General features: G+C 44.2%; 2 protein-coding genes and 1 pseudogene across 3 annotated transcripts in view; 2 read left to right on the forward strand and 1 right to left on the reverse strand.

The window, feature by feature from the left end:
* The window catches only part of SLC5A3 (solute carrier family 5 member 3), a 66,705-nt gene extending 45,853 nt beyond the window's left edge, over positions 1-20,852 (forward strand). The window contains exons 3-4 of the mRNA XM_033232389.1: positions 3,915-4,054; positions 20,240-20,852. The gene's annotated coding sequence lies outside the window, so the exon portion shown is untranslated. The remainder of the gene's footprint in view (positions 1-3,914; positions 4,055-20,239) is intronic.
* The window catches only part of MRPS6 (mitochondrial ribosomal protein S6), a 66,795-nt gene extending 45,938 nt beyond the window's left edge, over positions 1-20,857 (forward strand). The window contains exons 2-3 of the mRNA XM_033232390.1: positions 3,915-4,054; positions 20,240-20,857. Of these exons, the coding sequence (XP_033088281.1) occupies positions 3,915-4,054; positions 20,240-20,432 (333 nt within the window). The 3' untranslated portion in view covers positions 20,433-20,857. The remainder of the gene's footprint in view (positions 1-3,914; positions 4,055-20,239) is intronic.
* On the reverse strand, positions 13,923-14,621 carry LOC117095729 (annotated as a pseudogene). Its single transcript, XR_004442150.1, has one exon. The product of XR_004442150.1 is annotated as a 40S ribosomal protein S5-like (transcript).
* Positions 20,858-24,959: the final 4,102 nt, after the last annotated feature.

The following is a 24,959-nucleotide window of genomic DNA, read 5'->3' on the forward strand; positions in this document are numbered from 1 at the left end:
CATAGTCCTAGTTTTCCTAGTTCCCATTCCCATTCATTCATACTTTTCTGTATTTTTTTTTTCAAATGAATGTTTTCAGCCCTCAGTCTGTGCCTTGCCAAAAGTGTATTTCGTGGATGCATTGGTAGGTTGAAGCAAAGAGTTGAAGGAGTTGCTTTCAACTGAGGGGTGAGAGAATCCCCTCAGAAGCCTGCACAACTTCTCTTAGAGTAGTTGGAATTGAGTGGTTCAGAGACCTTATAAATGAGAATTATGGCAGCAAGACCATTTGCTTCCTGTAAACTATATGCTTTTATAAGTTGAACATTGTGCTGGATTGAGCAGAACTTTTTCCCCTGTAAGCGTAAGAATTTTATTTTAATACATCTGTAGATTTCACGGAATGAGGAACATTCAAGTTGGCAACCTGAGTTGATAAAGACATTAGGAGCTTGGCAGATGGAATAGTGGATTAATGGAATCAGTTCCGAACCCTGCAGTGAGTTGAACAGCCAAACTGATGGTGTTTGTTAGGTGGTACCCGATGTGTCTACCTGATGACACATCCCATGAGGAATACACCCTCTATACATCAGTCAGTGGCCCAGGCTCATGGTTTTATTTGTGGTGCATTTTAGGGTGAGTGGATTAAGGCCCTGCCAGCTTCCCTCAGCCCATCACAATGTAGAACAGGGGTTGGCCAGATAGTAAATAGTTTAGGCTCTGGGGCCATATGGTCTCTTGTAATTACAGATCTACCTTTAGCACAGAAGTAGCCATAGACAGTATGCAGATGTATGAAGTGTCTGTGTTCCAGTCCAACTTTATTTGCAAATACAGGTAGCAAGCCAGATTTGGCCGAAGAGCCCTGGTTTGCCAACCCTGCTTTATTGTGAGGTAAGGTCTATGGGGCGTTATTTTTACTCCTCCTTCTACCTGTCTTTTTAGACTTCTGGGTGTTTTGAAATTAAAGTCAGATGAATGTGGCCATTCCAGTAGTCTACAGTTTGACCTTGACATACCAAAGGCAAACCAATTTTTTTTATTTTTATTTTCCTGTTATGTTCTTGTTAGGTAGCCTTTCCCCTTTTTGAGACAGATGTAAGAAGAAAATGTTTTTACTTTATGAGCTCTTACTTCAGAAGAGGGTAATGAATTTTATACTGTAAACACTTCAGTTGGAACTTAAGAAGATATTGAGGTATATTCCTTTTTAATCAGGTAAAACTGGAATTAAAATTTATTTGGGTAGCTAATCAGAAAACTAATCAATCAAAGGTTTTTTTCCTTTTTTTTTTTTCAGTGCAGGTAACAAAGCCGAGACCTTGCTCTTTATTTGGATAAACTGTTCCTTTACTTTATCATAAGTTCATTGATGTAATGCCAGGTCAAGAAACAGCATTTTCAGTGAAATGAAATACTGTGCTGCTGCTAATAATGAGTCCTCTGCAGATGTATGGCGATGTCTTTGTGAACCATAATGAAAAGTGAGAAGAATGTAGTCTTCGTATGATTAGAACTGTCTAGGAATGTGTTTGATACAATCGTAAGGGTAAATTGCCTTAGACCTTTTACCTAGTGTTAATGGGAAGAGATTTTGACCTCAATTTTTATTGTCTTCAGGAAATTTCTGTTTTAAGGTTGGTTAAATATATAAACAATGATTCAGTAGGAATTTTTAAAATCCCTAATGGAATTCAGTATGAAAAGAAAGTAAAGAATGTTTTTTTCTAAGCCTTAAGCCAATACTTAGCACATTTCATACCATTTTAGCAGCACTTGTTAGAAAGAACATTTTAAAAATATAGTGGATTTTGTTTGGTTGCCAGAATGCACACTTAAACTTGTTCTGCACTTTTCTCTTCATTTGATCCCCAAATGAACCTCTGGAAGGTAGCCTTTTCTTAAGGCTGCACTTTAAAATCTCCCTGCTTGCACCACTTCACTTAGGTCTTTGAGGAGACGTGCACCTTGTCTTTGCCAAGGTGCACCTCTGGCTTCCTCCCCAAGGGTTTCCACAGCTTTCCTTATCCTTGAAGCAGGCATTTCCACTTACTAGCTGCCCTGTCAGCATCTCTCTAGAGATCCAGTCCCAAATCTGTAAACCTTCTTGGCTTTGTGTGCGTGCGTGCGTGTGTGTGTGTGTGTGTGTGTGTGTATGTGAAGATACGTAACAATAAGACACTAGACCATACAGTAGTTATCCAGTAAATCATAGCTGTCATCGTTGTTATTTTAGAAACCCTACATTTTATCCTCTTGCATGGTCCACTCCTCTTTGACTACCAAATTGCCCATGTGTTTTCTCCTAAAACACGTTGCTCAAGTTTCTTGTCCCTGGAGCCCTGGCGTTTTCTCCTCCTCACCATTGTTCTCACACCTCTACCATGGGAACCTTGGCAGCCTGCTTTCTGGCCCCATCTTGCTAAATGCCCGTGCAGCTACCACACTGCGGCTTTTTCTTGATCTCTGTCCTCTACCCCGTTGTCATTCTGGACAAGGCAGTCTCCCGATTTTCCTTGTCCTGTTTGACGATACGTTTTCTATTTGCTTCTCTGACTTTGAGTCGTCTTGTTAGCCCCTAAATGTTTGTGCTCTGCAAGGTTCCACTGGTGATCTCCTTTCCTCTCCCCTCCACCCTTTCTAATGATCTCACCTCCTTCTCGGGCTTCAGAGAGCCATCTGTGCAGGTGACTGCGAAATGTGTATTTCTCATCCACCTGCTTTGAGCTTAAGATTTACATCTGGAGAGGTCAACCTAGGGGAGCCATGGCATCTGACACTCAGTGTGTCCTAAACCAGATTCATCTCTTACTGTCCTCACCAGCTTCTCCAGCTCTGCTTTTAGCTGTAATGACAGTTCCACTGTCCCAGCCACCAGATTGTGGTGCCCTTCTTTGCCACATCTTGCCTTCGTTCTCCACGTTGCATTCACTGCAGTTTTCAGGCTTATCCTTATAAAATATCTTTTCTTCCAAAAATTCCTTGTGTATACATATGCATAGAGAGATATCTGGAAAGAAATTCACCAGAAAGTTTAATTCACCATCCAGTCTATCTCTTGGTGATGGGATTCTATATTGTTCAAGCTTTTTTTTTTTTTTTTTTTTTTTTATAACAGGCCTTAATTACTCACAGACTTGTGCCCAGCATATATCCAGTCTGTCTTCTCAGCACTCCCTTGCCCTGAACCCCATCACTGGGGCTCAGTTGCTGGTTCATTCATTCTTTGTACCTCTGGTCATCATTTTCCAGGCGCCTTTCAGGGAAAGTTTTTTCCTTAGTGAAACCCTTCTCCCAGCTGAATGTTTCTTCCTTCTGTGAACCCTCTGGTCTCCATGCTGTTTCCTGTGTTCTGCCCTCTGCTCTCCATACATGTGTATTTTGTGATCTGTCCTTTATTAGATTGTAAGCTCCATGAGGGCAGAGATTGGGTCTTAATCATCATTTCCCCCTTTTGGTTACAATCTCCCAATTTTTCTTTGGGAGACAACACCTTTTCCCTTGGCTACAGTTTTGGTGGGATGGGCAGTTCAAGTGTCCTGCCAACAAGATGCTCTTCTCCTGGAATTTGAATTTTGAGTCATGGGATACAAGGACTGACAGTGATTGGCACTGATTCAGCCTGGCCGAGGTGCTCTGAAGAAGCCACTCATTAGTTCCTGCCTCCCAGATCCCTGGAGCTGCCCTGGTCCCTGAACTCTCCGAAGCCTGGTTCTTCAGATATTCCTTCGTATCTGTGAGCTATCTCATATCCTTACAATAAATTCTCTCTGTTTTATTTTAAATTAACCAAAACCAGCTTCTGTTGCTTTTACCCAACGATCCCTACCAGTAGAGCTGTTATGATTGGAACTGAGCAGACTTAATTATTCTAGCTCTTATATTAATTGTGATTTTTTTTTTCTTTTCTTTAAAAACACAAACAAAAACAGCCAGAGACTGCTGCTGCTTTGAAACGTACGATAGAGGCCCTGATGGACAGAGGAGCAATAGTGAGAGACTTGGAAAACCTGGGTGAAAAAGCGCTTCCTTATAGGATGTCTGCCCACAGTCAGCAGCACAACAGAGGCGGGTAAGTTTCTTCATGAAGTGCTTGGAAAACGTTTTTGATAGGCTCAGTAAAGAGTACTGTTCAGTTACTATTAGAAGTTCTTAAAATTTCACATTCAGACCCCCATTGCGCCTGCGTGTCCTTTGTGCACACACTCTAGCAGTGTTGTGTTGCAGATGGGATGCGATATGCTAGCCCTTCATGGAGTATGATCTGAGTTCAAAACTAGGCCCTCCTAGGAGCAGAGGACTTACCAAGTCTCGCTTGTGGAACCTTTTCCTGTTAACCTTGGCACTGTTTTCCCTGACATTTCTTTAACTTTTGCCTTTAGAATACTTCAGTGAACAGTGCTGTCCACATAACGTTAGTGTATCCGTTTTAAACATTTGGGTTGCAGATGACAGAATGTGCTGCTTTTGACTAATGTACGTAACCCAAGCCTAATCCACAAGAGAAAAATGGTTATACCTACTCCGGGTATTCACAGTTTGGAATTTTGTCTCCTACCGTGTACAGCAACTTCCTCAAATACATGTCACAGATTTGATTCTATAGTAATAACTATCTTTGTAGAAGTTCTTTGAGAACAATTTGTAGAATAGATTTGAATCTTCTCATGTTGTAGGATTTCCTGGGAGTGGGCGTTAGAGAAGATGGGAATCAGGTTTTAGTGCAATAGGAAAAGTCCAAGAGTAGAAGAGTCAGCTCCCTCTGGCGCTCAGCAGCTCTGTGGCCTTGAGGAGGTCACCTAGTTTCTCTGTTTCCGGCTTCTCTGGGCACAGAGCTGAGGTAATGGGTCTCCCACATGCCTTGCCACAAGGACCCACCAAGACGGTCTCTGCAGATGTGCTCTTTAGTCACGTGAATCTAGCTGTCTTGTGCAGGTATAGTACGGGTGATGGGGCCTGAATGGAGTCGCGTCTCATGTGGAGGCTTTCTTACTGCATTTAAACCTTCTGCTGTGCTGCAGATCTCATCTTTTGATTGCTTCACCTTGTTTTGTGCTAGTGTTCAGCTTCTTGAGAACACCTCTGAAGAGAATGCCTGAGGCGTTGCTAGGCAACAGGAAATGCACAGTGGCTAGGCTTCTTCCACAATCATAATAACAATGAGGGATGGAGAGCATGTGTGTCTGTCTGTCTGTTTCTTTTAAACTTAATCACAAATGGGTGTGGTTTTAACAGCAGTTATGGATCTTTTTGCCTTTTTTGTTTAAAGAGGAGCATATAAAATCTGTCCACAGTTGTTGGATGGAAGGCAGTGAATGGAGAGAGAAGTCAGTTTCTTCACTCAGTGTGGTACTTCCAGGGGTTTCTGCCCTTTTTTCAAGTAGAGGATTTGACTTTGTTGAGAGCTGGCATGACTAGCGTCCCAGGATCTCCACTAACACGTAGTCTGGGTAATGCTGACGTCACTTGTCTGAGGACCAGGCTGAGGAACCGCTGTGTTCACTCAGTTCATTTTCAGACCTCTGTGTGCGATGGTGGGGGTTGGGGTGTGTAGCCGTTGCTCTTTATGGGTGAGATAAATTCAGGCCCTGGAAGAGCCCGCTGGGACCAAGCCAGAACTGCTGAGAACACTAGCCCTACTTCTGGGTTCCCCCCCGGCAAAGGTGCATGTGCCTTGCTGAGGAATACGTTGCAGTCGCTTAGTTCATTGACATTTAAAGATTTTATTTCCGGTTATTTTACTTTCAGACTCCTCAGCAAAGGAGAAGCAGTGTTCTGTATTACATATGTATATTATATATAGACACAGAAAGGTGGTGCCCAGCTGCAGTGGGGGAGGTTCATGCTTTAAGCCTATTTTCTGGGATAAATCAGTGTCTGGTATTTATTTGTTTAAGGTAATGTTTTTTAAAGTGTGGTCTCTGAAACACTCATTTTATAGAGATGCTCCATCAAAAAGTGAAGTAGGGTGTGTGTGATCAATTAGATGTGGGAAGCCTTACATGATCTAATTCCTTCTAGAGATTCATAGTGCACGTTGGCACATAAATGATGAGAAGCCCTTCAGTAAGATCCGTTCATTTATTCACTGTATTTGATTATGCTATCTTTTATTTCTATAATACTCATGAATATTCTCCACAGTGACTTTTGGGAAATGAGGATATGAGAGGCAAGTGTAGTTTGGAGTTACCTGGATAAAGATTTGGAATTGGGTGGTATGTTTACATGTCTGCAGTGTGGAGCTTAAGGTTAGTCTGATACTGTCTTGGCTTCAGGCAGTGACCCCATAATCACTGACCATGTCAGTACCAGGCATTTTGTTCATTTGGCAAATCCTTTATGTGCATTAATCTATAGCCACAGAAAGTGTTAGAAACATGTAGTAAGTGGATTATGTACTGGGAGGCTCGCTTTTCTGAAGTGGTTGAGAATGAAACAGTGGTCTTACTGGTTACATGTTTAGCATTCAAAGTTTTGACTCTTTTTGAACAGCCCTGGGGGCCATGACACGTATCTGAAATTATGGCAAGATTCTGATTTGAATCCTGACGGTGGTGTGTGAGAGCCAGCTTTTGGCTGGCTAATGGAGTGAGCCTAGATGTTTCTGAGAATCCACATTCTGTCATGGTACAGTTGGTATCATGTGTTTGTTGCTTTTACGTTTTGTGGGGAGAAATGGTATGTCCTAGTGGTGTCCAGAGGTCTCAGGTGGATTCTCACGATTGTCGTGGTTCCCGGTCTCAAGGAGTTTTCAGTCTCATCAGAGAGTTGACTGCATAATGCTACCCTAGGCACCAGCTGATGGAGTGTGTGTGAAAGTGCTCAGCACAGCAGGGAGTAAAGCTAGGACTGGGGCTGGCAGGTAGGCATCTCTGTTCCAGTGACTTCACTGTATATTAGGCAATTGCCTCTACTGTTCTCCCATGCCCAGTCCCGGCTCCTCCCACAAATAAACCCCCTTATCACATACATGCCCTGTAGGCTGGAAGACAAGAGTAGATGAGGGAGAACCTGTGGCTTTAGGGTTATCTGGGAAATCTGGCCAGAGGAGGAGGAGGGTATACTTTAGAAATGGTACCTGATGTTTATTATTATATTAAGACTATTCCCAGTTTATGCCGAAAATAAAAATATAGTCATTATATTTCAAATATTAATTTGGTCAGATTCCACTTGAGAAACAGGTTATGTTCCAGAAATTTGTAAGTCTGTTGTTTATAACTGAGAACGTATTTTCCTAGTGGAACAACTTGATGGTTAACCTCCCAGACTAGTCCACAGAAATTTTCTTAATTCATAATCTCTGAAGGTCAGTAGAACAGGAGGAGTCGTTTTGTGTTCAGCTGAGGATCATTTTAAACTTGTTTTTGAAAACGCAATTCAAGGTTCCCCCCGGCAGCAGAATGGGGCCTGGTTTGGATCACCCTTATCAGGGATTGGGACAATATCTCAGGCCTCTAATTTATTAACACTAAATAAACCATTGGCACACGACCTGGAACTGGGCGGCTCAGAGGCCTGGGAGTCACTCCCGGCTCTGGATTTGCTGGAATCTCTTTGGGGCCTCCGAGGTTACCTCCCCTTTGTGTCTGCACATGCTCACCCTGACACCCTCAGCTGCTCTGCAGGACAGACAAGGTGTTGGTGTGGAAAATTCTTACTGTGTTCCTGGGTGTTTGAAAGGCAAAGATATCATTTGTGCTAGAAGGGAGCAGTGGCAGGAGAGGCTCGTTTAGACCCATGCTAAAAAGGGGCAGGTATCTTACTGAATCATAGTAACAGTCACCCTTTGCCAGAACCACGTCACTCACTCCAGGGCTGCACGGAGCTTGCGGTTCTCTTTCCACTAGATGGGGCTGAGCTGAGACTGAGAGGAAACTATACAAGAAAGTGCGGTCCGTATTTCAGCGTTGGGCTTGTGTGCTTTGTAAAAGGATGCCTCTGCTCTGTTTCTACCAGGTCTGATTTTACAGCAGTGAGATTGGGCTGGCTTCCAAATGCCTGTGTAGAAGAACTCTTAAGTAGAAGGTGTTTTTCTTGCCTGTTTTGCCCCTTCTTTGCCTGTTCTCATCTGCATTAACATTTGGATAGGTGCTTATAGCAGGGATTTGCTGGCCTACATATAAGATGCCCTTCTATTTACGGGTAAGCAGAATGATAAAAATAACCAGCTCCATGGTGAATCAGTGGAATTTTACTGACTTGCTTCCCAAATGTGTCTGCAGCTTACTCGAAGAGCGCTGGCACCCTCTCTAGAGCTAGAGATTGATTCTCCTCTATAGCTTTCCCGGTAGCTAACATTTCCATGTTCGCGTGCCTTCCTGCCAGCATTCTGACCCCGTTCTCGTGTGTAGGTACTCCACACCAGGTTTTCAGACAGGGCTGCTGTGGCCTTGGAGGTTTCTTTTTAGTGGCAGTGCCCCAAGATTTGTAAGGATTCTGCAGCAGGTTTAGTGTTAGTGGTTTTGAAAACATATGAGACCCAACAGATATAAAAAGAAATGGGGCTTTTCCATGCAGAGGGTACCTCAGTTTGAAGGTGAGTAATTCACTGCCTCAGTGAAGCCTGAATCCAACAAGGTTTAACTGAGATGGTCTAGGAACTGGCATTTAGACAAATCTGTTTCCTATCTTCAAAAAGGCTCAAGGATGCTTCAGGGCTGCGAAGCCCTCCCCTCCCCCTCCCCCGTCCCCGCACCCACTGGGAGCCACTGAGCGCTTCAGTGGAAATTTCCACTTGTCTGCTAGGGAGAAGGGGAGGGGTGAGAGAAACAAAGAATGTAACTCAAATTCAAGCAAGCTCTTTTTATGGAAAACTTGTAAATACAGGGTTAAGACGAAAGTGAAGAAAGAAAATACAACCTTTACATTTAAGGGCACTATAAGAAAACACATTTTTTCCCCCTGAACAACTAGGGAAGTGGGGGAAGGGCTGGCAGCTCCGGGCAGTCTGCATGGGTGACTGAATGGTGGAGGGGCTAGGCCTCTCCAGGGGAGGGACAGAAGGGACATGAGAGCTACTGACTTACAACCATGCTGCTGTGAATGGAGTGTTTTTGATGGCATTGTTTTCCAGTACTGGGCACAGTCTGTCTTGGGGAAGCCATTTCCTCTAGTGTTTGCAGATCTCTAGAGGGTTTGGGCCATGTAGTACAGAGTTTTGGAGCATGTGAGTGTCTTCAGAAATACAAAGGAGGGCACATTATCACCTTGAAGATCACGTGGGCAAGTGCTACGTAGGAAGAAGTTCACTGTTGCTCCAGCTTCCGAACCTCTGGTGTCTGCAGTGAGAAATGCATTAGTGTACTGAACCTTTCTTGGTTCCTTCTCGCCTGGCATCAGTCATCTCCTCACTTCCACTTCTGCAGAGTTAGTGTGCATGAAAGTTACATGCTTTTCTATAGAAAAGAGATGCTTTTGTGAAGCTGATAGCAACTTTATAGAAGTGATTCTATAATTAGCGCCACACATGGGAAAACAAACCTTTAAAATGTAAACACTGCTTGGCTTTGTGTTCAAGGTGATGCTGGTGCTTGCGTGCATCCTGGCTGCCTGGTATGTGGCACAGTGTCACTTGTGCCATGTAGCACATGGTCGAAGGTGCTGGGAATGTGTCACGTAATTAGATTTTAGACTATTTTCCCAAAATGATCTATTTATTGATTCAGTTACCAAAAGTAGAAGTGGAAAATGGAAGACTAGCTATTTGAAGAGCTTTTGTTCAGTAAGAACGTCAGTTTTGGGGCATGTCTAGGCAGTTGCAGTGCAGTCAAATCCAAACGTTTGTACCTTGAGTGAGGAGTTGATCGTGAGTCCACGTGCGTTAGGACTTCTGGTCTTGTGTTTTGATTCTGCCTAGTTTGGCTGGGGAAGAAGCAGACACTGATAGTTCATTGTGACTGCGGAGTCCTCTTGATTCTCTCTTTTCCCAGGTTAGGAGGAAGTTGGGGCAGAAGGCTCTAACTCCCCTGGAGACACTGAGCCCCTTTTCTGGTCACCTTCCCTTGAACAACAGCTCCTCTGGTTGTTAGAATGGTTTCTCCATGGCAACCTTCATGAGGATGTAGGGAGCAGGTATCAAGGGAGTACCAAGGCCATTTTTTCAGCCTAACTTGCATTTTTGTAGGTCTCTTGTGGACTTGTGCTGTCATGAGAAAGGGATCCTCGCAGGCATCAAAAGCCGCCAGCCCCACTAGTACACACAGGTTGTTTCTAGGCCTTACTTTCTTCATGTGTAAAAATAGAAATGCGGGACTGTACTTAGTGTTGTCATAGCTGTAAAAAATCTCATTCTTAGTCCTTAGGTCATCTGTAGTTAGCAAAGCCCAGCAGTGAGTCGGGTCCGTAACCGCCATGTCATTGTCACAGTCTCCCACAGGACTGCAGTGGAAGCCGCTCTTACAGCCTCTCTGCCCAGCTGGGCTGCATATTCCAGGAGGATGAGACCATGTGTGCCTCATCCCTTCAGCCTCCTGAGGTTTGCTATAGTAGATGCTCATTAACAAGTTAAGTTTGCCCAGATAAATAGGTAAGAAGAAAAGGATATATACTGGAAACAACCAGGAATTGGTCAAGGTCCTTCCTATATGGGAAAGCCATAATGGACCATTTATCTGTGTACTTGGGTCACTGAAGCAGGCAGAGATTGTCTTTGTCATGGACTTCTGGTCAGTTGTCTCGTGGCCTGGGAGGGACAGCTTGGTTCCCTGAGAGAAGAGGTCGGGAGGGGGTTGGTAAGAGGTTCAACTTTGGAGAGTGGCGAATACAGTAAGGTCTGCCTGTCTCGGAGTCACTTCTCACCTTCGCTGTTTCAGTGGCATTTTTCTTTCTGTGGAAACTTCCACGGTGTAATAGGGAGCCGTGGGAGTGGAAGCAGTCTTTGCCCACATCAGCCCCGGGTGCAGATCAGCAGGACGACATGCATGAGATGCCAGTCACCAGCTGTGTATACCGGCTTGTGCTCATTTGGTTGGTTGCTGAAGGAGCGTTGTCATGCCTGGTGGCAGGAAGTCAGAACAGTTAAGAGGGGGAAGGCAAGAGGGGTTTTGGTAGCAACAGGGAGCCTCCCGAAGCTAGGAAAGCCCAGTGTTAGGACTTCCAGGTCTTTATCTAGGGTTTCTCTTTATCCTTGAGAATCCTCCATCATGTGGGTACTAGGTAGCAGGAGATACAGTATACAGAGTGGGGAGCTGTGGGGTCTCGACTCTCACTTTGTGACCTGGGGCCTATCACTTCCCCTCTGGGCTTCAGTTTACTCATGTGAAAGGTTTGGACTGCGTTGTCTTTATGATCCTTTCCAGCACTTCCATTCTATGATTCTGTAACCCATTTGGTCCCAAAGCTATCTATGGTTTCTTGTGTCCTGGAGTCAAAAGACCTGCTCTGTTTGAATTCTGGCAGTGACCACTTCATAGCTGAGTGACCTTGGGCTAATTACTTAACCTTTTTCAGTCTCTCTTCTTAACTACATTAAATCGTAAGACTCAAAGGAGGCAACGTGTAGGAAACCACTTTGAAGACTCCTAGAGGAGTATTGTTGCTGGGGAGAGGACTGTTGGACCCCAACCAACACTCGGCACCACTTTCTCTTCTTCTCTTTCCTCAATTGCCACACGGAGTGGAGCTGCCACTTCTCTTTCATCCTCTTCCTCAAAAGCTGTCTGAAAGCTGTGAAAGCACTTTGAAAATTAGAGTCTTATGAAAGACACTTCTTTGTTAAGTTTGGAAATATGAGGTTTCTGATTTATCTGGCTTCCAGTTTCCATCCTTGGGTGTTCGTTTTACCCTTATTACAAAATAGAATCCAAAAGCTTTGGGTGTATTTCTTAGGATTTTTGAGGGAGTGCTGAGTATACAGAGAACACTTCCAGGAGGGCTGAATGAGAACTGATTAGTGGGCAGTTGAGTTGGTTGTTGGCATCTGTAAACATACTTTCTCTTAGAACACGTTGAGACTCCTAGGCTAGCTCACAAGCCTCTAACCCTGTGAAGCAGTTGAATGGAAAATGGAAGAAAGCAGTGCTTGCTATGAACAATATCATAAGTAAGACCAAGAGAGCCCCAGAGGTACTATTTGAATAAGTTGAATACTTGACTTTAAGGAAGGGCAGGCTTAACCTGTGGACTCTCTGGAGGGAGGGACATGGAGCACTCGGCAGTGGTGGTGTCTGGGTTACTTGATGGCCAGAGCATGTCAGGCTCTTGCCTCTCTCCTGATGCATGGCATTTCAGCAGCACATTACTCTAAGCACAGGGCTTCAAGTGGAATGAAGCAAGAGAGGAAGCCTTCTAGGGAAACTGGACAAGGCCAAGGAAGAGGAGGGAGCTCAGAGAAAAACTACTTGTTATGGACTTCAGTGTGGTGGGAATGTTGGCAGACAGGGTGAGGTTATAACTTGTCTGTGGTAGATTGGAGGACATTTTGATGAATACTGAGTGAAAGAGCAAATGGATAAATGGCAAGGAAAAAAGTGTTGGGGTGAGAGTTCCCTATACTGCCCACCAGATGGCCAAATGGAATTATTGCGCGGCAGGGGGAGTGACTGGCTAAAAGGCTGAGGGTTGCAAGGAGGAGGTGATTTGAGGGTTGATCACACTATTTTAAGCTCTGTTCCAGAGCCTAACTCAAAGTAAGTAATCAATAATTAAATCTTGAATAAACAAGTAATTCGTAAGTTGGGTCATTGCAACCCTATTACCTGCTTATATATGGAGTAGAAATAAGCAGGTGGAATTAAACCTTGGAAAATGTGGCCAGGATTATGTGTAGTTTTCAGAGTGAGCCCAAGTGGCAGTCTTGTCTGAGCAAATGGGCAAGTCACTGCTTCAAGAAGTTTGTGGGATAGTGGATTCATTTGTACCATTTTTATTTTGTTGCTTAAGGAACTCTGGGAGTCTTCATCAGCTGTAATTGCTCCCTGTTGCCCCCATCCCACATCCGCTTGTTCACCAAGTCCTGCCCGTTCAGCTTCTTAACTGCCATTTTTAAATCAACAGCTTTATAGAGATAATTAGCATATAATAAACTGCATATATTTAAAGTGTATATTTAATAAGGTTTCACATATGTATACACCCACAAGTCACCACAGTCAAGATAATAAACATATTTGCCAACCCTAAAATTTCCTCCTCCCTCTTTGATTCCTCCCTCTACTTGTCCTTCATCCCAAGCAGCCACTGATCTGCTTTCTTTCACTGTAAATGTTTTTCAACTTTATGATGGTGCGGAAGTGATGGCAGATGCAGTAGCAGCCGTACTGGAGTACCCAAACAACCATTCTGTTTTTCAGTCTCAGTAAATATTCCATAAAATTACATAAGCTATTCAACACTTAATGTAAAATATGGTTTGTGTTAGATGATTTTACACAACTGTAGGCTAATGTAAGTGTTCTGGGCATTTGGCTAAGTGATGTTAGGTTAGGTGTATTAAATGTGTTTTCAACATAAAATATTTTCAACTTATGATGGGTTTATCGAGATGCATGTATTTTAAGTTGAGGAATGTCTTTTTTTTTTTAAGACTAACATAGATAGAATTGGATGGTATGGTCCCCTTTTACTCTAGTTTCTTTCACTCAGCGTAATTATTTTGAGATCAGTAGTGTGTATCAAGTTTACTCCTCCTCATTGCTGAGTAGTATGGCATTGTGTGTGATGAATATATATATATATTTTTTTTTCCAGTTTGGGGTTGTTACAGGTACAGCTGCTGTGAACATTTGTGTACAAGTTGTTGTGTGGACACATGCTTTAATTTCTTTGGGGTAAATACCTAGGAGTGGAATGGTTGGATCATAATGGTAGGTGTATGTTTAGGAAAATGCCAAACTGTTTTTTCAAAATCATTGTCATTTGCATTCCCACCAGCAATGTATATGAGAGCTGGTTTTTCTTTCTTTCTTTCTTTCTTTTTTTTTTTTTTTTTTGTGGTGGGGTGGGGCTACCCCAAAGGACAGACTGGTTTATTGGGCAGCAGCCAGGAAAATCAGCAGTTGGACTTGGCCACATGCTCCAGCTCATCCTTCTTCTTGATGGCATAGGAGTTGGAGGAGCCCTTGGTGGCATTGATGAGTTCATCTGCCAGGCACTCAGCAATGGTCTTGATCTTCTGGAAGGCAGCCTCACGAGTGCCTGTGCACAGCAACCAGGTGGCCTGATTCACACGGTGCAGTGGGGACACGTCCACAGCCTGTCATCTCGTAGTCCCTGCTCACCCGATGCATGTGGACTTCTCCTGGGGCCCACCATTGATGATGGCGTTCACCAGGGCATGCAGAGGGTTCTCGCCTGTGAGCAGGTGCATGAGATTGAAGGCATGCTTGATGATGTGCACAGTCATGAGCTTCTTGCTGTTGTTGCCACGCATCATCATGGAGTTAGTGAGGGGCTCCACAGTGGGGCACTGAGCTTTGCAGAAGCGTGTGGCAGCGTAAGGCCCTGCACTGTGAGGCAGGTACTTGGCATACTTCTCCTTCACTGCAATGTAATCCTGCAGGGAAGTGTCACTGATCTGCACGTCATCATTTGTGCTGCATCATTGATCTGCACATCATCCACTTCCCAGAGAGCTTGGTGTCAGGGGTCTCTGCCACCACTGGTGCTTCTGTCTCCCACTCGGTCATCCTGAGGGCACAGCCCGCATGTCTGTTGCTCGGTATGGACCTTGCGCCACCCTGGAGTGCCAGTTTTTTTGTTTTTGTTTTTTTGAGAGGGAATCTTGCTCTGCTGCCCAGGCTGGAGTGCAGTGGTGCGATCTCTACTTACTGCAACCTCTGCCTCCCAGGTTCCAGCAATTCCCCTGCTTCAGCCTCCCAAGTAGCTGGAATTACAGGTGCCCGCCACCATGCCTGGCTAATTTTTGTATTTTTAGTAGACATGGGGTTTCACCATGTTGGCCAGGCTGGTCTCGAACTCCTGACCTCAGGTGATCCACCCACCTCGGCCTCCCAAAGTGCTGGGATTACAGGCATGAGCCACCACACCCATGGAGTGCCAGTTTTTTCACATCCATGCCAACACTTGGTGTGGTCAGCCTTTTTAATTTTACGGCACTTTAGTAAGTATCTCTTTGTGGTTTTAATTTGCGTTTCTCTCACGACTAATGGTTTTAGGCATTTTTTCATGTGCTGCTTTGCCATCATACGTCTTCTGTGAAATGTCTGTTCAAATCTTATGACCATTGTTTAAAATTTTTTTTAAATTAAGTTTTGAGTTATTTGTATTCTAGATACAAGTCCTTTATTAGACTTGTAATTCACAGATCTTAGTGGTCTATCTTTTTATTCAAACAGCAGTTTTTAATTTTGGTGAAGTCTCATTTATCAATTTTTTTCTATTATAGATTTTGGTTTTGGTGTTGTGTCTAAGGAAACTTTGATTAATCCAAATTTACAAAAGCTTCTAATTTTATAGCTTTATATTTTACATTTAAATCTGTGTTCCATTTTGAGTTAATTTTTTAAATGGTACAAGTAGAGAATAAAGTTCCCTTTTTTTGCTTATGGATACTGGATTATTTTAGCACCATTTGTTGTAAATCTCTATTTCTGCACTCTCTGTTCTAGTCGTTTGATCTCTCTGTGTATTCATACATGAATATCATACTGTCTTGATGGCCATAGCTTTATAATAAGTCTTGAAATCAGGTGGTGTTAGTCCTCCAACTTACATTCCCTGTCTGAGTTGTTTTGGCTGTTTTAGGTCCATTACGAACTTTCTAATCAATTTTCTAGGGTTTTGATTGAGGTTCTACTGAATCTCAATAGATTTTATTTGAGTAAAATAAATAATAGATCTCAATTTTTGTTTAACTTGGAGAGGGTTGACATCTAAATTTTGAATCTTCTTACCCATGAACAAGATATACCTGATAGGTTTTGTTTCTTTCAGCAACGTTTTGTAGTTTTGCATACCTTTTGTCTGATTTCTCTGTAAGTATTGAACATTTAATTCAAGGTCTGATTATTTGTTGCTAGTATATAGAAATAACATTGATTTTTGTATCTTGCAATCCTGCTAAACTCATTAGTTTTAATTTTTTTTTTTTTTATTATACTTTAAGTTCTAGGGTACATGTGCATGACGTTTATATCATGTATAACTCCCCAATGCAATCCCTCCCTCCTCCCCCCTCCCCATGATAGGCCCCAGTGTGTGATGTTCCCCTTCCCGAGTCCAAGTGATCTCATTGTTCAGTTCCCACCTATGAGTGAGAACATGCAGTGTTTGGTTTTCTCTTCTTCTAATAGTTTGCTAAGAATGATGGTTTCCAGCTGCATCCATGTCCCTACAAAGGACGCAAACTCATCCTTTTTTATGGCTGCATAGTATTCCATGGTGTATATGTGCCACATTTTCTTAATCCAGTCTGTCACAGATGGACATTTGGGTTGATTCCAAGTCTTTGCTATTGTGAATAGTGCCGCAATAAACATACGTGTGCATGTGTCTTTGTAGTAGAGTAATTTATAATCCTTTGGGTATATACCCAGTAGTGGGATGGCTGGGTCATATGGTACATCTAGTTCTAGATCCTTGAGGAATCGCCATACTGTTTTCCATAATGGTTGAACTAGTTTTTTTAATACTTTCTTGAAACACAATCATGTCATATGCAAATAAGACAGTCTCACTCTTTCCTTATGAGTCTGGATACCTATTCTTTTTCTTGCCCTATTGCACTGGCTAGAACCTCCAGTTCAGTGTTGAATAGAAGTGACAGTGGACTTTTTGGTTTGTTCCCAGTCTTAGGGGAAGAGCATTTAGATGTTCACCAGTTGGTGAAATGTCAGCTGTAGATTTTTCAAAGATGCTCTCTGTAAGTTTGAGGGAGGTCACTTCTATCCCTAGTTTGCTGAGATTTTTTTTTATTTTTTTATTTTATCGGGAATGGCTATGGATTTTGTTAAATGCTTTCATTTGTGTTTGTTGAAATGATCGTATGATGTTTTCTTTTTTAGTTTGTTAATATGTTTTAGTTTGAATTACATTTTTTTTTTCAAATGTTAAGCCAATCTTGCATTCTTGGGATAAAGCCTGCTTGGTCATGGTATGTTGTATTTTTTAATATATGATAGTAGTCAATTTGCTAAAATTTTGTTTTGAATTTTAAAATGTGTATTCTTGGGGGACATTCGTCTGATTTCTTGTAATGTCTTTGGTTTGGGTATAGGGTAATGCTGGCTTCGTAGAACAAATTGAGATGTGTCTTCCTTTTTTCTCGATGAATTTGTATCAGAATTGGTATTTTTGCCTTAAATGTTTGGTGTGGTTCACCAGTGAAGTCGTTTGGGCCTGTAGTATTCTTTGTGGGAAGCTGTTAAACTTCACGTATTTCTTTAATAAGATATAGTGCTTAAGGGTTTAAACTACACATATTTCTTTAATAACATATAGGGCCATTCAGCTTATCTGTATCTTCTTGAGTGAGGTTTGGTAGTCTGTGTTTTTCAAGGAATTTGATCATTTCATCTTGAGTTGTTAAATTTAATGCTTTTTTTTTTGAGACAGGGTCTTGCTCTGTCACCCAGGCTGGAATGGAGTGATAACAATCACAGCTCACTGCAGCCTGAACCTCCTGGGTTCAAGTCATCCTCCCACTTCAGCCTCCCCAGTACCTGGGACTACAGGCACATACCACCATGCCTGGCTAATTTTTGTAGTTTTTGTGGAGATGAGGTTTCACCATGTTGCTCAGGCTTTTCTCAGACTCCTGGTGTCAACTGATGTGCCTGTCTAGGCCTCCCAAAGTGCTGCGATTACAGGTGTGAGTCCCGGCACCCGACCTTGCAAAAACTTTTAATAATATTTCCTATTATTTTAATATTTATGAAATCCATAGTCGTTTCACCTTTCTCATTCCCAGTGCTGATAATTTACCTTAGCTCTTTTTACTCATCAGTCTGGCTATAGAGGCATGTCAATTTTACTCATCTTCTCCATGAACTAGTGTTTGGTTTCATTGATGTTCTCTGATGTTCTTTTTTCTGCTTTAGGGATTTCTCCTCTCTCTGTCTCTTCTGTCATCTTACTGATTTAATTTGCTCTTTTCCCAGTTTCTTAAAGTAGAAGCTGAGACTATTGATTTGAGGCCTTTTCTCTTTTCTTACCTAGGCGTTTAGTAGATACGAATTTCCTGACAAGTATTGTTTTCATGGCATCCCCCCAATTTTGATTGGTGGCATTTTTTCATTCAATTCAAAGTACTTTGTAATTTCCCTTTTGATTTCTCCTTCTACCTGTTTGTCCAGCTTATTTAGATATCTGTTTAGTTTCCAAGTATTTAGGCATTTTCCCAAGATTTTTGTGTATAACTTGAATCCCTTTATGTTATATGGCCCAGAGTATAGTTGACTTCGATAAATGCTCTGTGTACACTTAGGAGGAATGTCTATCCTGCGGTTGTTGGGTAAAGGGTTCTATAAATGTCAGTTAATTCCAGTTGGTTAATGTTGGTGTTCACTTTTTCTGTATCCTTGGTGATTTTCTGTGTAAGTAGTTCTATCGATTACTGAAAGAGGAATGTTAAAAGGCTTCAGCTGTGATTCTGGATGTGTCCATTTCTCTGTTCAGTTCTGCTGTTCTTATATGTTGAAGCTCTGTTTTCTGGTGCATGTATATCTAAGATTGTTATATCTTCTTGGTGAACTTGTCATTATGTATTGTCTCTTTTTATCCCTGGTAATCTTCTTTGCTCTGAAGTCTGCTTTGTCTGATGTTATTAGTATAGCCATTTGAGCTTTCTTTTGATTAGTGTTTTTGGTTGGTATATATTTTTCTCTCCTTTTATTTAATTATATGTTTACTTGAATAATTATTCCACTAATCTTGACTTAAGAGTAAATGGTCACTTGGTAAATTTTCTTACAAGTTTTGAACCTCTTTGCCTTTGTCTGGAATTACACAAGATGCCATCCCTTTTCTCTAAGTTCCTTCCTTGCTGAATTTGTTCCTGTCAACTTGATCTTTCCAGCTTCCTGTGAGAGTTCCACATTTCATGCTAACACCACCATGGTCAAAGATTTACTCTGGACCTGCTCCATGTTCATTTGGGGTGCTAGGGATAACACCGGAGCCTTTCTTCCTATGGCAATTGTGCTTTAGTGGAGTGAGGCAGACAGTAAGCAAATGCACACTGTGCCAGTGGTGAGAACCTGCTCTGTGGAACAAAACAAAGCCTTGAGTGAGGGCAGTGGAGAGTGGGGGGCCTTGGTGGAGCTAGGAGGGTGCTGCTTTAGGAGAGTGGGCACAGAAGGCCTCTCTGAGAGGGTGACATTTGGACAGAGACATGGCTTAGAAGCAAGGGATGAGCTGCATGGAAGTTGGGCAGAGAACATTTCCAACAGAAGGACCAGTGAGTGCAAAGGCCTGGGAGGGGAATGTGCCTGGGAGTCCTGAGAACCACATGTATGGCTAGACAAGGCAAATGATGCCGAAAAGGTCATAGTTTTAACCAGCTAGAACATTGCAGGATTGTGAAATACTGCACTGAAAACTGATCTTTAGTCACATAATGGTCCAAACCGAATAGTACAAGGGAGGTTTAACCTTTAAGGTCTGCGAGGGCTGGGGAGTGGGTAGGGATGGGCTCTTTCCTTGCACTGTCATCCAGCAGGCTGCTGAGGACCTTGTCAATCTTGAAGACAGTGAGCCGTGCAGGATGCCCGTCGACATTAGTCTGGTTTGAGTGATGAGTGGTAAATTCTTTTTCTTACCTAAGGTTCCAGTAATTTTCTTTTTGTTGCTTGTCCATGTTGAACATAGTTGTATACCAGTCCCATGCCTTTCTTAATCTTTTCCCATGTTTGTGGGCTCATGGTTCTGTCAGGTGTGTTAGTTCACAGGGAAAATCCTTTGAAAAGTTAGAAGAATATCTAATAGATGTTTTCACACACATACAACATTAATTAATAGTTTGGAAAATTCAGTCTCGTCCATGGATTGTAAGTTTCCCCTCTACTTTCTAGTACTTCACACCATCTGTAATGTCACAGTGTATTTTTGCTGCCGTAAAGCTGGTTTGGATTCATATTTTCACAAGAGTGTAATGGGAAAGACCATAGAAAAAGGGAGATTGGGCATAACACTGCAATTCTGTTTAGCTGGTCAGCTGGTAGTTTCTATTGTGACAAAGGTATGTGTTTGTGTGTGGTTGATGTCTGTAGTGAAAAGTACAGTGGAAACATTGACCAAAATAGTAGAATTGTTACAATTCAAATGCAGACACTCACAAGTTTTTATTTTATTGCAGGTATTTCTTGGTGGATTTTTATGCACCTACCACAACTGTTGAAAGCTTGGTGGAGCACTTGTCTCGAGACACAGATGTGATTAGAGGGAATATCGTCAAACACCCTCTGACCCAGGAACTAAAAGAATGTGAAGGGATTGTCCCAGTCCCACTTGAAGAAAAATTATATTCCACAAAGAAGAGGAGGAAGTGAGAAGATTCGCCAGATTTTAGCCTTATCCCTTCACATTTGAGCAGCATGGATAAGAAGGAAGAGTTTACAAGTTTGGCTTTTATATAAACATGTGTTGCAGGTGCTGTTTGATTTTTCTAAGGTATTTTTAGCCTTTGATCTCCTTTGCTTGTGAGAGGTGGGGAGCTGCTTATTGACAGCTTCTCTGTAACCTGCAGTACCAGTGGATCATTCTTGATTTTGTTTTCATTAGTGTCATTTCTTTGTCAGTGAGGACTTTTCCCCTTACAGCAGTAACACCATTTTTTGAAGAGCAAAACTTACAATACCTCCTGGGATCGTGAGCTAGTCATCCAGCCTGTATAACCATGTGGAAATAAAAATTGACGACCAATGTATTATATGGACAGCTTTTGCTTTGAGTAATAAACTTGACTGTAGGAATGCGGGAGGTGTTTTGTCCCTTTACTTACCCCAGCGCGGTGCACTTCCAGGGCTCCGCAGCTCCGGTCTAGCTGGCATTAGACCAGGGGAGGCATTACCCAGTACCCACTGGGGTCCAGAGCCTGGGTGGGGCAGGGGAGGAGGGCTGTGTCTCTCTGTTCCTCACTGGGTTCGCTACACGATCGGTGACTTCCCCGCACACCTCACTCGTCGTTGTGGTGGGTGCTGCTCTTTGTGGTGGGATGTGTGTTCTGGCGCAGTTCAGCCTTCATGCTGCTCCCTGTCATTCCTTTGCCACTAGCACCTGCCTCCTCCACTGTCCCTGAGCTGAGCCCAGGGCAGGCCTCTTGTAGGAAGTAGCCTCCTAGCAGTGGCATGGCTTCCAGGATGGGTGAGGATGAGGCTGTTTCCCAAAACAGTCACCTGCATCTCATCCTTGGTCTCCTTGGGGCTGATTGGAAAGACTTGACCAGCCCTTCCTCCTTCCCAGGGGTGCCCTGCACAAGGTGTCTGGTGCTGTCACAGATGACGGAACTTCTGTGCATAAAATGTGGGGGAAGTGCCAGTTCTAGGAGTCTCTGAGAAGCAGGAAGGAGCTGAGAGTTCTGGCCTCCGCCTCATTTTTAACCATGGCAAGACCGGACAATGGAGAGATGTGCAAGAGATGCTCAGAGCGCCGGAAGGGCCTGGTCTCCCAGCTCTGGCCCAGCGCCTCCTCCCTCTATAGCAGCTGCCTGTGTCTGCACTGGGTCACCAGTGTTGTCACCTTGCTTACTAAGAACTCAGGTGGTATCCAGCTTAACTTCCTCCAGAGGCAAAAAGTTATAAAAAGTCTCTTTGAAGAGCAATAATTCAGTGAAGAGGCTCATTAAGAACTGTAGACTGGAAATAAAAGGGGTAAAGGATTATCTGGGAAAATATGCTACGTCCTGTTTTATTCAGAATTTCCTGAAAGCGCAGGCCCTCGGCCAGGGCTTACGAGAGCACCAACTCTCTAGCAGACACTTTGCGTCCTGATGTTCTTTGACCCGGTGCGATCTGAGGTCCTTTTTGCTTGGAGTTTATTAAATGCATACCGTGTGCCACGCTGCACACTTTTGTCTGTTCCCTCAGTTACTCCTTTCAGCAGCCCCAGGAAGGCAGCGTTGCTGTACCTGTTGTTTGGACCAGGAAACCCCCACTCCGATTTGCCCTTGACCCCACAACTGCCAGTGATAGCTGGAATCTGGAACTGGGGATCCTGATGCCATCTGTTTTTTTCCTTCCTGTAACAGTAAGGTTGTCTTTGCCCTCTCAGGTTAAACAAGGCACTTGGGTGTCTGGGGTGAATTGTCACCACTCAGTGGCGTTTGACCTCATGGCCCGAGTGTAGCGATGGCACTTTCTTTTCCTGCACTTGACAGTGCCTGACAAGACAATTGACGCCATTGGGTATTCCAGGTCATGCAAATGTCCAGAATCCTGTGGCACAGTTTAGAGAGCATTAGGAAGGAGGCTGGCAAAGTAGGGCAGCCATGCAGCACACCAGTTCCCCTCCTTGGAAGCTCCAAAACAAAGCCACCGTCTTTCCCCTGTGAGCGGTTGGTGCATAGCTGGATCCTCAGCACCTGAGGGGCCCTCACCCTCTGGCAGCCGCTGGCCTCTCGGGATGCCTAGTGTTGGAGCAGCATGCACGGGTGGGTGGTTTCCAGGCCGCTTATTTGTCAAGAGTAGAGCATCTGGTCTCCCTGCCCAGGCTGATGGTGGTCTGAGGCTCTGTGGTCCTTCAGGGGACGATGATGGGCAAAGTGCTGGCGGCAGAGCAGTGGACAAAGGCCCTGGCCTCGTGGAGCTGAGAATTGGCATGGAGGTAGACAAAGTATGTATGGTGTAGTTAGCGGCACAGGAGGTGCTGGGGGGAGTGCAGACAATGGAGTGGGGAGGGGACGTGCAAGCTGAGCTCTGAAGGTTGAGGAGCCAGTTGTGTGATGTGACAAGGAATTGAGGGGCCATATCTGGGAGACTAGAGGCCCGTGGGGAGCTAAGCGCAAAGGGATAGAAGGTTGCCAATGGGAAATGACGCACCAAAGGCCAAAGGCCAGCCTCGGGTGAAGCACCAGTCCAGGATGCTCCCTGGGGGCTGGCGTCCTCGGAAAGTGCATCTTCCTGGGATTTGCAGCCTTGACTATTCATGGGCCTCTTTGGACAGGCTCAGTCTTCCAGAAGTACTTGGTTTGATCCCACCGATACTCTTGGCTTGACCGGCTGCATTTTAGGACACCAAACTTAGACTTCTGAAAGGAATTTAAGAGGAACATCAGCATTTAAGATGCGGTGCTCAGGACTGATGACATAGGTGATATGTATTCTCATGATCCTGTCAGCACTCAGAGTCAGCCCTTCTCTCTTCCAGCGTTTCTGGAAGGGCTCATTTTTGCCAGTGGGCCCTGCCCCCCGCTGGAGGAAAGTATGCTGGCTCCAGTCTACCAAAGTGGAGCTTCTGAGCGTCCGCAGTCCCAAGTCCAAAGATAGTGGCCACAGTTGAGGCCTGTGACAAGCTAGGGGATTATTGAAGGTGGCCCAGGGAGGTGGGAAATGAGATGGAGCCAGGGGCCCAAGAAGCTAGTCTGAGGCGTACCTTAGAAGCTGCTCCGTGACATTCACCACGGTGGAACCATTCACATGGATCGTTCATGAAGTGTCTGTACGGAGACAGGCGCTGTGCCGTGGAGTGTCAACAAAGGACCATGGAGCCCAGTAGACTTTTGCTGAAAGACCAAATGTATGTTGATGGAGATGAAGTATTTGGTTAAAAGATTAGAGAGTATGGAAAACGTGAGCCGCTCTTCCAAGCTTTTAGTTGAGTCTGGAAGAGCCCTGGTGTACCCCCACCCACCTGAGGGATCCCACAGTGCTCTCAGCAGGAGCTCAATGTGGATATTCCTTTACCCTCCCGACAGCTCCCTGAGCCAAATATTCTTCTGTTTTATGAATAAGACACCTGAGGCTTACAGGATAATAGGTAACATCCCCAAGGCCACACAAGGAGGAGTTGGGGTTGGGAGTCATGTCTCTCTTTCCAGAGCCGATTTGGGCCTGCTTACAGGCTCCTGGAGGTAGACATTGCCAATCCCTGCAGTCCCGATCATGCTGCGAGGGGCTGGCTCTGGATGACCTGCTCCTCTGGGCCCTTCCAACCTTGCACCTGGAGCCAGACCCCAGGCTTCCTCGCTGCCAGATAAGGGGAGTGTGGGGAGCTGGAGCGCCTTGGGAGTGTTTTAAATTTCAGGTCTTCAAACGGAAACCCTGAGAACATCAGGAGAAAATGTTGGAGAAAACGGGAGACCAGGCATCCTTTTCTCATGATTCTCCCTGCTCTGTAATTCCCACTGCTCATTTCTCTCCACATTGCTCCAGGGGTGTCTTTTGAGAGTACACACATGGCAGGTGCTGCTCTGGGCAGGATACAGAGATCAGAGGGGCAGTGTTCTGGCCTCAGGGCTCTCACAGATGTGGGGGTTGGACTGTTCAGCTGTCTAAAACACAGCCCGTAATAAATATCATAACACATGTTTAAACCAAGTGCTGGGAAACTGGGGCCGGGTGGTGGAGAACTAGATTGACTAGTGCCTGGAATGAGAGCGGGGCCAGGTGGAGAGGTGGCGAGACTGCATGGTGGGCTTTGGGAGCCCCTGGCAGGAGGGCAAGTACAGTGTGATGGTGGGAAGGATGGTGGAAATGTCAGAGCTGCAGGGCTTGTGGCTGGAGGTAAGACCGGGAAGTCAGGTTGCTTAGTGTTTCTTGAAAGATCTTTACAAAGAGCCAAGAATGAGTCTTGTGCATGTTAACTTGCTATACAACGTGCCTCCTAATTGAGAAACCCCATGCTGCCTGCATATTTGTGAGGGAGGAAATAACTCCACGGATTCGCCATGGAGAAGTACACAGAGGGCTGAGGCAAGGGGTGCAGATGTCTACAAGAAGGTGGGCAGTGTTGGATCAGAGTGCGCGAGTGCTTGCTAGGCGACCCCTTCCTGAACAGCGTGTGCTTTGAAATGTGCGTAGGAGCGTGTGAAAAGTACAAATTCTTCTCTCTCTGCTGTGGTCTGGGCTACTGCCATTTGC

This window comes from Trachypithecus francoisi, unplaced genomic scaffold, assembly GCF_009764315.1.
Source record: "Trachypithecus francoisi isolate TF-2019V2 unplaced genomic scaffold, Tfra_2.0 Lachesis_group14, whole genome shotgun sequence".
Classification (NCBI taxonomy): Eukaryota; Metazoa; Chordata; class Mammalia; order Primates; family Cercopithecidae; genus Trachypithecus; species Trachypithecus francoisi.